This window comes from Cydia pomonella, chromosome 5 (assembly GCF_033807575.1).
Source record: "Cydia pomonella isolate Wapato2018A chromosome 5, ilCydPomo1, whole genome shotgun sequence".
Classification (NCBI taxonomy): domain Eukaryota; kingdom Metazoa; phylum Arthropoda; class Insecta; order Lepidoptera; family Tortricidae; genus Cydia; species Cydia pomonella.
In genome coordinates, this window is record NC_084707.1 from 18,151,857 (window position 1) to 18,165,759 (window position 13,903).

A 13,903-nucleotide genomic window follows, 5' to 3' on the forward strand; every position below is an offset into this window, starting at 1 on the left:
GCGATTTTATTGGTATAATTTTGAAATTATATATATAGTTGATATACAATCTTTTTTTATAAAATGTAAGGATCGTATGTAAAGAGTAAAGTAAATATATAGGAAAAGGGAGCCCTCTTGAAGCATTTTAAGGAAACTAATTTCGAAGCCCTATCTCTATTTTGTATCCGAAACTAGCTATGTATGTATGCGTGCACATCTACATATGCATCTGTATGTGTAGGTACTTTATTGCAAAAAATTGCTCATTTGCTATCTATTTTACTCGATTTTGTTATAAAATTCAACATGTATCATCATCTCTATACAATATAAATACTCTTTATTGCACACCTCAATAAAAGAAAACAATACAAAAGAAAACAGAAACATAAGCACAGGTATACAACATGCGGTCTTATCGCTAAAAAGCGATCTCTTCCAGGCTACCTTTGAGTTGCGGAAATTAAAAAAATGACATTGTCCGTAAGTAGGTGTACATACACATACAATATACATACATACAAAATAGACTCCCAAAATCTCTTCCTTTTGATTTACCGTCACGTTGGTAGTGGTACTGGATAAAAATAATGGTACGAAAGTGTGATCAAGAAAACAATAAATGTGATAATTAAGTAGGTTAATTGAAGAAAATTTAAAGTTTGACAATCACTGCTGTTTTTTAAATAGGTAAAGATCGGGTTGTTTCTCTCGGATCTTTACCTGGAAGGGTCAAGATCGGATATCGGTCTGCAGCAGTCCTAGGTCTGTTTTGATTGGATAGTTATATAAAAAATATCGAAAAAGAAATTATACATTAAAACAAAAACAGTTTCGTCACAATACGCAAAATAAATTACAGGGCGAAGATCGGATAGAAGAAAAAAAATGCGAAAATATCTTGCTCCCTGTGATTGCGCATAGCACAAGCCCGACGCCCTGAGCGACGCGGGGACACTGGCAGTCGAAGCGCAATGAAATGGCATCTTACACAATGTTGCCAACATTAAAAAAATAAAGCCAAATTAGGGAGACATGAATGTCCTACGTTCTTCACCCGCATCCGGTATTTACCCAACATACCTACCTTAATCGTTGAACCGCCGCATTTCAAAATGGCCCTTATTTTGATATCGGCTAGCCGTATTGTAATACGGTGGATTATACAATACGACTGCGATACTTATATATAAATCCCCTCGTTAATGTAATTTCATTTTTGCTATCTAGTGGCAAACATCAAAGTAGTTATCTTTTACTTGTGACGCACAAGTGTGAGCAATGTAAAATACTATAAGTATTTCAAAAAAAAAATGCCTTGTTTATTGTGATTAATTGATTATTAAATTCGCAAAATGCTGTCGTTTTATTTAAAATAATTAGACCAGTTCCGAAAGTACCGGGAAATCCCTGTTCCTATTTCCACCAGTACCGAAAATCCCGGTTCTTTAAAACAGTACCGGTTCTGCAATCCCTAATAAGGATGTTATGCCCATCACTAATCCTTCTGTGTACGTATATTTATAAACTGTCTCCGCCTCCAATTCGTGCGATAAGGACAACTGCAGCTCGGACTAAAATTCACTCGCAAAAAACCCAAAAATCGAGGTTTCGCTCTCGACTGTTTCCTCCTCCAAAACGCAACCAATCATTATGAAATTTTGGAAATTGCAAGAGGAAGAAATAATCTATGCCGCTATGTTTTGATTTTTTGGATATTTATTGTCATATTTGTATACTGTGCCTTTTTTTACAGCCAATTCAATTGAGCCGTTTTTGCGATTTTTGAGGCGCTGTAAGTTTCTTCAAAATAAAATAATCCAAAAAAGCAAAACATAACGGCACAGATATTGATGATATTGATCTTATTTGAAAAAATCATTGCTCTAGGTTCAAAATCCAGGGAGGAAATAGTCGAGAGCGTTTGTATGAAAAAATCACCACTAGGAATTCCTCTTGCGCGGAGCACGGCCAATGTTTTCGCTTACACTTGGACAGGGGTTGGCTCGGCCTTCGGCCTCGCACGGATTCCCACACGGTCAGATATTCTGGGCCTCCGGCTTTATTTATATTTATGGCATCGCAAGATGGCGTCTTCAATAAATTAAATACACTGTTCAAAACTTTCAGGGTACTCTTGGGCAGGTGCATAAGTAATGTTGCCTACACTGGGGATTATTTGAGGATTGAGGACCAAAACATGTTTTAATCGCATAATTAGCCAGTAAAGCAAGCACACAATGATAGATATTAGGTAATTTCGGTCATTTCGTTTAAATAGGTGCTTTGATAAAGGTGGCATTCGGATGGCGACTTTAGCATTACTGTTTTCCAACTACAATGATACTGCTGCAGCACTGTCACTAAATTTACCAAGAAAATTCGATATAATCATGATGACTCTAGGGACAGGGGGCACCATAGTCTAGAAATGCTTAGGGCACCAAAACATCGTCTACAAGGTAGGAGCGTAGGTGGTACGGGTAGGCGCATTCGGAATGGGTTATCTTTAAAATGACTTCCTGCTCATAAAAAAACTGTCATAGGTTTGCATATGATATTTTTTCTACTACCGTACTTTTATTTATCATTTAAAGGGTCGTGCACACATCTTTAAAACCCTACCTTATAGTTGTCAAGACAAGTCTTTAATCTATTCCCCAAAAACGCATTTGTGCATACACGCAGTATCTTTTTGGCACTTTTGGTTACTTCGTGTAATGACCACTTAAAAAATATTGTATGAAATACATTGTTGCCAACCTTATTTTAAATGTCATCTCTGACAAATAAGTGAAAAAATATCAGTGATGGCCCAAGAAGTCACAAAAAATTTGCTGCCTTCAAAATCGCGATAGATGACATGAAAAATATTTGTTAAATTTACAATTTTATTTCAAATTAAGTGCTTGGTCGTAGAAAAAGTATTCTATGCAACGTTGTTTAACTGAGTCAAAAAATACTCGTGGCGTCTTTATTAACAATTTTCGGCTTCGCCTCAAATTGTTACTCACGCCACTCGCCTTTTTTGACCTCTTTTAAACAACGGTTGCATAAAATACTATAAACTAATTAAAAAATACTCCTTCTAAAACAATTTTTCGTAACTATACATAGTGTCAAGACAAATCTAATTTCCAGTCGAAAGCCGCCGGCATCTTGACGGGCCAGTTACAAATTTTAGGCGCCAACAACAGTCAGGCGTAATCTAGTCGAGGTCACCTGCGCGCAAAGGGCTTGTCCATGTGCGTGCGATCCCGCTGGATATAGTGCCGGTTGGAGTGTATGCGGCTCTCGAGCGAGTCGGGCAGGTGGTGCGCCTCGGTGCGCAGCGCGCGCTGGGCGGGCGGCTGGGCGGCCAGGCGCCGGGCGGCGGCGCGCTGGGCGGCCACGCGCCCCGCCCGCTCGCGCTCGCGCTCCGCGCCCGCCGCCGTCATCGCCGCCAGCGCCGCCGCGCGCTCCTCTGCGCTCATCCCGACCCTCTTCTTGTGCCCTCCCCGGGAGTCCGCTTTGTTCGACTCGCGCTCCTGCGGTCTGTGGGTCCTCTCCTCCGACCTCGGCTGTCTCCGGCGGTCGGGCGACTGTTGCCTTCGGTCTTGTCCGGGTCTCCGCTCCTCCGACGGGCGTCTCCTCCGCCGGTCGGGCGACCCCTCGCGCTCGGCGCTGTCCCGCCGCATCCGTCCGGGGCCGCCTTTGTCCGATCTCGCATCGATTTTCTCGGCTCTTCTATATTTCTTGTTACTCTGTTCGTAATCTGAGTCGTCGGGGCTGCCGCTGCGATGGTGTGATTTCTGGTTTCTGCTCTTAATTTTAGGGGACACGCTCCGTTGGACGCGAGGCTTACGTTTAGACTTATTTGGGTCTTCTTCATCTGAAGAAACTTTGCTGGAATCTTTACGTGTTGAATTCTTTTTTTCCTTTTTATGTTTCTTTGACTTTTTGTGCTTCTTTTTGCATTTTTTATGCTCCTCCTCAGAAGAAGAATCGGAACTGGAATCGTTAGAAGCAAGTAGAGCCGCTAGGTCAATTTGTTTTTCACCCATGGCGGTGAGCTTAGCAGCTAGCATGTTATCTAAATCTTTGTCTTTCTTTGGTTTTTTCTTTTCCTTCTTTTGATTTCTTTGTTCCTGGAAAAAGACAAAATCATAAGTGGAACAAATATTCATAAATAATTACAACTTATACTAGTTGAATTTAATTATAATAAGTATGATTTTTATAAACCGATACAAAGATATATCAATCCAGTTTTATAAATAAGTGTGATTATTGATCTGTTTTGAAGATTTCACTGTCTATCTCTTGGCTCCATCATCAGTTCAGCTTGATGGTACCAAATTATTGTGTTGTTGTATCTGTATTATAAATACTTGCAAAGTTTTGAATTAATGTGACTATTAAAAGTAGGTTAAAATTATCTTGCAAGATTTTATTTCCAGTGAGTGATATATGTATGTTAAAGATTTAAAAAAACTTTAAACGAACTATTCAACCTACTCAAGCACGCATGAAAGTTAGTGCGCGAAACAACTTGCTGCGTAGGCTAACTTCATCAAGCTGGGGCGCTACCGCACACACCTTGCGTACCACCGGACTAGCTCTGTGCTTTTCTGCTGGAGAGTTTGCCTGCCCAGTCTGGCATCGGTCCCCGCACGCCGGCCTCGTAACCGCCGCGCTCAATAACACCTGCCGCGCCGTCTCAGGCTGCCTCAAGCCGACCCCGCTCAACAAGCTTTACCCATTAGCTGGAGTGGCTCCCCCTGATATACGCAGAGAGGTAGCCTGCGCTATTGAAAAGCACAAACAGGAGAACGACCAGCGGCACCCCCTGCATGGACACATCCCGCCACCTGCTCGTCTTAAAAGCCGCAGGAGTTTTATGCAGAGCACCAGCCCCCTGCAGGGTGAGCCGGCCGATGTGCGCCGCTTGCTGTGGCAGACCTGGTGCCCTCCACCAGACGTGTACATGCAGGCTTTGGAGCAACTACCGCCTGGCCATAAAGAACCTTGGCCAATTTGGAAATCCTTAAACAGGCTCAGGTCCCAAGTTGGTCGCTGCAAGCAAAATATGGCCAAATGGGGATTGCTCAGTAGCTCCTCAACTCAATGTACCTGCGACACAGCAACGCAAACCATGGCACATCTACTGGCATGCCCCACATGCCCGCATCACTGCTCGGAGCTGGATCTGAGGGACGCGACAGCCAGGGCTGTCAACACCGCTGCCTATTGGGCTTCCATCGTATAAAAAAAAGGAACATCGACACGAAAAGAAGAAGACCTACTCAAGCAAAATATTACTTTAGCAATATTACAAATTTTGACACATTCACTGCCGGGAACCCACCTGGTGGGTGCTCGTGAACCTGCTGGGAGGGTTGTTTTGTACGCAGCTATAGACCACCGGTTTCTGGGGTAGTGCGCCGTTTTTTGTCTGGCAGTGAATGTGTTAAAGTACCATTTACCTGCTCTTTCCTAAGTAACTCTGCTAACCGACGCCTTTGCAAAGGGTTATTCAACAGGGCTGCCCGAGCAGCTCTCTCCCTCTCTTTCACTAGCATTAGTGGATCCTCTCGCATCTTTCTCGCCAGGTCGACCTGTGCGTCACCCACGCTGGCCAGCATGCTGGATCCCACCACTCTGCGAGCCACTGCAGGGATGTAGTCTGGTTCAACTTTATTTGCCTCATAGTTGCTGTCAATGGCTTTGCCAAGGAGAAAATCTTCTTGCTGTACCTTTTTATCAGGTTTCTGTAAATTGAGAATAAAGGCTTCATGAGTTTTTACATAACCATGTTACAATCTTAATATTGTATGAGAGTAAAAAAAAGTGTTTCTTTTTTAAGTCAGTATTTACAATATCTATATATAACCAAACGTTCTTGAGCTGTAGACCAGGGGTGGCCAACAGGTCGATTGCGATCGACCAGTCGATCGCGACTGTTAGTACAGTTGATCACAACGAAGACAAGGCAAAAAATATAAATACGTAGACCAGTTTCATTTAAGGTTTCAAGAAGTATGTAATTGGTAGATCGCACAGGGTTTCGTTAGTAAACAGGAGATCTTGGGTCTAATCAAGTTGGCCACCCCTGCTGTAGACATTATTTTTATAAAAAAACTACATAGAGGAATATGAGGCGGAATTTTCAAATAAGAGTGGATTTTTACAGATATGGATAAAGCTGGATTAGTTAGTGTCACATAATGATCAGGGGGAATATTTAATGCCAAAAAATCACATTTCCAAAAATTTAATCAGAAGAAAAGAAAAATTCTATGAATACAAAAAAAGGCGGGGAACGCTTTTAAACGCTTCTTTTTTGGCAGTGAAAACATAACCTTGAAGAAGAAAACATGACCAAAAAATCCGAATCCTAATATTATTCTTCATATTTCAATCATTAAATATACATATTACATTTCATTCGGACACAACATAATTTTTTCGTAACATTACCAATATTTTGTATAATGGAGAAATATAAAGTCTCTTTTTCGACATTCAAATAAGTTAACTCTTTATGGAAATGATTTTAATTACAAAAAATCTATTAATCAATAATGAAGTAAAATATTCATATTTCAATGATGCCTCAAAAACTCATACCCCATTTATGTAATGTAAGTTACCAGAACATCATATAAGTAGTGAGCCAAGTCAAGATACTGTTTATGTTTCAAGTCCAATTTAATTTAATAAGATTCAAATGTACTAGTGCACAAACAAAATATAATATTTAAGTATTGATTACTCCAGAAATAACTTTTGTTTGACAACTTGCCACTCTAAATGTAACATCAGTTATTAGGGAATTAGCCAATATGAAAGCTGCTAGTATAAAGTACAAGCTTGTTAAAGAGCACAAAAATATATAAAATAGTGTAACTATTTCTGTTCTACCAAGTTCTCTAAAGTTGCAAGTTTTTCAAAATGTTACAATTACATACATCATACATCCAATGCAAGCGATTGTCATTGGCCCCAGAGGCTCCTGCTGTACGTTTGGCCAGGTCGTTCAACTCCGCACGGTCGCGCTCCTCTGCCCGTTCTCTCTGTAGCTCCAGAATACGCTTTTTCTCTTCTGCACTGGCTTGCTCCGCTTTCCAAACACGCTCCTGATTTTTCATAGTGTTGGGATGCCATGATTTCTTCGAGTTCTGCCAGTAAAATAAAGAATTACTTTTGTTGATGAAATACTAATGAAATGAATACTACCTTCATGTCAAAAGCAATTGGGTGAAAAATAAAGCAATCATGGCTTGTACGTACCAGATCTCCTCCTCCCATTTTAATGGACAGGTTACAACATAAATATAATATTTTATGCAGCTAAATAAATAAAAGATTACTTATAAAGTAAATTATGGGCCCATATTACACTATTTTTAAAATATAATACTCAAATTTATATCATTAAATCACATAAGTTTACAGGTTGTTTATGAACTGTAAACTATAAAATGACGCAGACAGCAGACATGACATTAATGACATTCACTCTGTCACTGTCAGTTGCAGACGTCGGCAAAATTAGTTGCCATTATTCAGAAATTAGTAGATATGGTAGGATATATATTTTTTATTTTATTTTTTATTATGCGTTTAAAATTTTGGGTCCAGTCCCCGCGAAGTGTACGGGCGGCTGAATCCGTAAGGTCTGTGGGATGTTTTATATCTCTAATGAATTAGGTCTTCGCACACTATATCAATTCCACACCAACTCAACTCACTTTTGGTTCAACTTAGTGGACGACGAGTGGACGACGCGTAGACCACCCGACAGTTACCTAAATGTTAAACTGTACTGTAGGACATACAAGATAAGGCTTTAATTTCAATATTTAATTTTGAGTCGAGTGGCTGTTGAGTTGTAATAGTGTGCTAAGACCTTTAATTATGTGACACTGAGGTGATGTTGTGTTGTTATGAAAGGTGATGGTGGATATGAAGATGGATGGTGTAGATGAGTTGTTATGTGTTGTTGAACTTTTTTAGACTGTTGATTATTATGGTCCTGGATAGTTTGCAAAATGAGGTCAATGTACTTTCTCTGCTAATGAGGTCTGGGAGGCTGAAAGGTTGAATTTGGAAATTGGTTGAATCTTGCTATGCTGAATTTTGGGCATGATCGTAGAAGGTGGTCTATTGTTTGTGGGGTGTTTCTGCCACAGGGGCAGAGATCGTCGGTGATAATTTTCATTCTTTTTAGGTATTTCTTGTGGTAGCCGTGTCCGGTGAGAATTTGGGTTAGATGGAAGGAAATGGTGGTCTTGTTCCGGAGTTCTTTGATGTGGTTAAGAGTTGGTAGCCAGTTCTTTAGGTGCATTCCGGTGGTAGAGGTGAGGTAGTCATTGCAGTGCGCTTTTTGTGTTTCAGTTTTACAGAGGTGCTTAATGTAGGAGATGGGAATGTGGTCAAAGTCGGGTGCACGGTGGAGAGTGGCGGCGGTTTTGGCTTCCTGGTCGGCTTCCTCATTTCCAAGCAGTCCTGCATGGGCCTTGATCCAACAGAACTGTATTGTGCCTCCTTGTGTGATTTGGTGGATTTTCCGATGAATGCTGTTGACTATACTGTTTGTGCTGTTTCTATTGGCGATTTCCTGTAATGCTGACAAGGAGTCGGAAAACACGGTGCAATGGGTTATTTGGAGGTGGATACATGTTTCGCAGGCAGTATAGATACTGGCTACGCATTCGGCTTGGAATACGGAACAGAATTTATGTAGCTTTTTGCGTTTGATTGTGTGTCGGCCATCAGGGTGGTGTATTATGACTGCTGCTCCGACCCCTCCGTCATGTTTGCTCCCGTCGGTGTAGATTCGGTGCATGTGTATTGTATTGTATGGTTCGAGGTCTGTTGCACTGTGGATTTTATTAATTTATTATATTTAACTTATGCTTGTGTAAGGCTTCTACACTACACACCTTGCAATATTTGGCGTGCGATTTTATGTAATCAATAGAACAAAACCAAGCCGGTCACCGCTGGAAATAAACCGTCCCGTCCCGAGCGGGGACATGTGGGAATACACCTATTCCCATTGAATATAATTGTTTATTATTTTCCATCTGTGACCGCCTGCGTTTTGTCCAAAGAATACAATGTTTTGTCCTATCTGTTATAACCTAATTTTTGAGGCCGCAGACTGGACGCACACGGAACTCTAAAATATTAAGCCCCTCCAAACTATGCGCGTGAATCGCGGCGCGACTTTGCGGAGCGAACATACCGCGACGTTGACGTAGACTCCACACTCGCACAACTTCACGGCGATTTCGCAGTTTGGTTCGCGACAAGATGGCGCCGAAGCGTCAGCTGATCGGATTTAGCTTGCGGTAAGGCACTGATTTAAACTGGGAACTGTTAAATTGATTTTTGGTTGATCAAGTTCGCACCCAATATAACCAAGTAGCAGCCATAAAAGGTTATAACAGTTCAGATTAACCGACTCGTGAATGAATCGCGGCGCGAAGCGATCGCGAGTGTGAAGTCTTGCAAGTTCGCGCTTCGAAAAAAACGGGGAATAAGGCGCGAAGGCTTGAACAATCTGCGAAATCGACGCGAGGGCCCTCCACAAATCACTAAATCGCTCGGTATGTTCGCTCCGCGAAGTCGCGCCGCGATTCACGCGCATAGTCTGGAGAGGGCTTTAGGCAAATGTACTGTAGAGATCGTAACATTGTAATATTTCTATGTTTATTATGTTGATAGGGTAAGTTACAATGATGTGTGTCGTCGACCGGGACGCAACACGCGCCAAGCTGCAGTCGCTGCGCCACGAGGAACGTTGCGATGCGTCTGGGCCCAAGTTCTAGAATTGCGACACGTGGCGGGTCAGCGACCAACCGACCTGTAGGACTGCAGACCTGCGCCCCACTGGCCCCAGATCAGCCCCCATAGCAAGCCCCATCCAAAGGATTTATTTTGAATATTTATCAAAATGGATATCGTCTTGGAATACTTAAGAGGCCCACTGATTAACAGTCCGCCGGATGGTATCGGCCTGTCATTTGTTCGGAACTATCAACTTTTTGTTCTAATTCTAACTTCTAACTGACAGGCCGATACCGTCCAGTGGACTGTTAATCAAATAAAAAAAATCAACCCCTTTATATAATATTATAGGGAAGTATTTATTTGTTATCTTAGATATTTTATTAATTAGCTGTAGCCTGGATATATATTTCCGTATGTTCTATACAATATATGACGACTGGTTTGGCCTAGTGGGTAGTGACTCTGCCTATGAAGCCGATGGTCCCGGGTTCAAATCCTGGTAAGGGCATTTATTCGTGTGATGAGTACGGATATTTGTTCCTGAGTCATGCGTGTTTTTTTATATGTATTTAAGTAGGTATAAATATTTATATATTATATATATCGTTGTTTAAGTACCCTCAACACAAGCCTTATTGAGCTTACTGTGGGACTTAGTCAATTTGTGTAATGATGTCCTATATTTATTTATTTATTTTATTTATATTAATGTATAGCAGTATATTATCTTAACTTTTTCGCGAGCCCTTTGGCATAATTTTATTTGCCGACCCTGTTGCTGTGTTTAAAAATCATTATCCCTTTTGGGATTTCTTCTTTTTGTAGGGTTCCTTACCCGAAGAGTGATAAATGGCATGCTATGACTAAGCTTTCTTCTTGACTTATGAATAAGTTTTCTTCTAATCTGCAAAAATTAAAAATTAAACAAAATCTTTAAAAAAATCGTAAATTACAGGTCGGAATTAATCGGAACCCTCACATCTGATCATGAATCACTCTTATTTTCATTTATGATGAATTAACTATCTGAAATTATCAGTTTTCGACGAAAATAACGAGTTCAGTGGTCGCTGAATTTGTAATTTTTCACCTTTTCAGATTAAGACAGTAACTAAACGCATTATAAGTGAATATTTTCGGAAATAATCGCTTCTAAAGTTTTTTTTTTCGTTTCAACCCTATGGTGTAGGATGTCGTTTAATAGGTCTTTCAAAATGAATTTTAAAGTGTTTTGGGTTCTAATTAAACATATTTTTGATAAATTGTATTATTCGGAAATAATAGTTTCGAAAAAATATATGTTTTCCCTCATAACTTTTTAACCACCAGTAAGAAATATGAAAATAATCAAAAAAATAGTGCTGAATAAATATATTCGACAAAAATTAAAACAAACGTGATCAGTTAAGCCATTTTTGTGTTATCGCTAAAAGTCTTCCCTTCTTATTTTATTTAAAAGCCTAATACCCCACCGGATTTTCGTAGGCAACCCTGTGCCACTGTATTCACAATAAAATTGCCATAATTTTCATATTTTTTTCAAGCGGTTGGCAGATGAGTGCAATTATCGATGTCAACTCACCTGTTTAAACTTGAAACACGGCAACTACACAATAGTGACCAGAGGGCTTACCGCGAACCACGTTCGACGTGTTGCCACCCTGTCACACTTACGTACGAATTTACAAGTGCGACAGAGAGGTAACACGTCGAACGTGGTTCACGGTAGGCCCTCAGAAAACAACAACGACACTACGGAAGGTGGAGGTAAGGAAATAAATATCCATGTACCAAAAATTGTCATCATAAAACCTTAAATAGGTGGCGCTACAATACCTATTAGAATACTTGAACAAAAAAAATCAAATCATAGACAGCGCACTTCACTCCGTCAATAGCGTTAGGTTCTTAGCTACTCTAGCGCTACTCTGGAGAGATTTGGAACTATTATTTATAGCTGACAGCTGGACACTTTTGCAACAGTTCTACCATAAGAGATGTCACTCCTCTTAATTCCACACTCCATAAACGACACAATAATGACAAGTTTAAAAAGAAATTATTTTTATGGCTTAGTGACATGTGTTTTTATTCCATACATGAATACTTTGATTATGAAATTGAACAGTAATAGAAATTGTAATTAATCGCTGCATAATTTTTCTAATGTTAATAATTAATCTGACATGTTATTTTTAATATTTTCATCTTATTTTATATTATAGTGTGACTGTACCTACTTCAAATTTTGCATACTACACTAAACAGAGTACGGTTGAACTTAAATATATCTTTGTAAACCCATATGCAGCAAATAAATAAATACAAATAAAAAGATAGGCAACTTAGCTGATTCATGTTGTATAAGTTGTATACTTTCCATTGAAACTTAGTTCGTTCGGTAGGCAAGTAACCACGAAATCCCGAAAAAAGAAATTTACTCTTCCATAGAAAATGACAGGCAGTCAGGCAGGCAAAATGTAATAAACATCCAATATTTTTTCGCGATTTCGGGGTTGGTCCCAAAGTAAAAGTTGCTCAGTATGACCTATATATTCATATTCTATTCACTCTTTTATTCTATTAATTAGAGTTCACTTTATAGTTATCGAGTAAAATGGCTGTGATATACGGACGGATGGGCGGACGGACAGAAGGACATAATTAACAAAAGATTTTTGTATTTTGGCTACGGAACCCCGAAAAGTTAAATTGCGTCTTAATAATACCCACTATTCGTATTAGACCGCGGGCCAGGAACATATTTCGACAGTCATCGCCTCCCGGCTGATACTTTGTCAGATGATAGGTTAGATGCTGTTTTAAATTTAAAAAACTGTCAGCCGCTTGTATCGCCGTGGAAAGACCGTCAGGTGTAAAATGAACTTGTAAAAAATATGCGCCTTACAACTTTATGTGAGGCAAAGTATGCGTAATCAGTTGATGGCTTTTCAGGCGTTAACGCCTGATGAAATACTACATGCAAAGTTTCATGATTTGTTATTGCTATCATAAAAAGGTAAAACGCTTATTTTTTACATGTTCATACGACCAGCTGATGGTCTTACGACCGCGATATAACCGGCTGACAATTTTTTTAACTAACAATAGCATCTGAACTATCATTTTACAAAGTATCAAACGGGAGGCGATGGCAATATTTTTTTTTGTTCACGCGTTTCGGTGGCTGCCATTCCTCAACCCACCAACGGAGCGGCAGCTGACGTCCAAGATGGTTCATCATACCTAGCCGTTAACCACTACACGAGTTTTCGGCCGGAAGGCGATTGGACTTGGGAATCTGTTCCTGGCTCGCGGTCTATATTGATATAATTTAGAAATTGCTATTCGTATTCGTAAAAAGTACAATTTGTTCATTATAGGGACCGTGCGTGCGCGTTGGAGGGTCTGCCATCTTGTGGTCTGAATCGGAACCATAAACAGGCACATTTACACGTCAAGTGTTTTCTTGTACATAGTAGGTTCTGCCATCTTGTGGGCTACATCGGAACAAAAAACATCACATTTACGCCTCGCGCCAAAAATCCGACGGCTCCTGTACTGCCTCCTATAGTTAATGCACGCTCCCTATAACCTAACCATTCTTACCACTACACTCAATCCTATAATAGTTTGAGGCTCGGGGAAGGATAAGGTAGTTTTTATCAATCATCATCATCATGCCACGCAGTTGAAGTCGCGTGTAAAACCTAAAAGTATACATATGATCTAGGTATATATAGGTATTATGTATGTGGTAATCTGTGGTAATGTAACTTGTTTGAATACCAACATTGTTATTCTTAATATTTCGTAATATACCTTTTTTAATCTTATCCGCGAGCCAAGTCTAGGGAATGCAATAACCGGGCGTTTTTCATTACCGGTAATTTACCGACGCGAGGTCCCACTAACCGGTTAACCGGTAAATTACCGGTTATACGTTTATGAAATAAAAAACATTGATTTTGCATTATTATTGATTGTGTCCTTATTTTCGTCAGTAACCTTTAAAAGTAATCAACAGCACGTGCTGCGTGCGTACGTTATAGAAACATCGACAAAACAAAATAATGAAAATAAACTATAAACATTAAACAAGATATATTTACTAATCATATTAAATAAAAAATCAAACATG

The 13,903-nt window shown here is 39.9% G+C and overlaps 2 protein-coding genes across 2 annotated transcripts; both read right to left on the bottom strand.

Moving 5' to 3' along the window:
• Positions 1 to 2,525: 2,525 nt before the first annotated feature.
• On the bottom strand, positions 2,526 to 7,438 carry LOC133517936 (pre-mRNA-splicing factor CWC25 homolog). The gene is made up of 4 exons (XM_061851418.1): positions 7,255 to 7,438; positions 6,933 to 7,142; positions 5,448 to 5,732; positions 2,526 to 4,109 (listed from the first exon to the last, which is right to left on the bottom strand). The coding sequence occupies exons 1-4, from the start codon at positions 7,270 to 7,272 to the stop codon at positions 3,201 to 3,203; spliced, it is 1,422 nt and encodes a 473-aa protein (XP_061707402.1). The 5' UTR covers positions 7,273 to 7,438; the 3' UTR covers positions 2,526 to 3,200.
• Positions 7,439 to 8,038: 600 nt separating this feature from the next.
• On the bottom strand, positions 8,039 to 8,812 carry LOC133518232 (uncharacterized). Its single transcript, XM_061851863.1, has one exon. The coding sequence runs from the start codon at positions 8,810 to 8,812 to the stop codon at positions 8,039 to 8,041; it is 774 nt and encodes a 257-aa protein (XP_061707847.1).
• Positions 8,813 to 13,903: the final 5,091 nt, after the last annotated feature.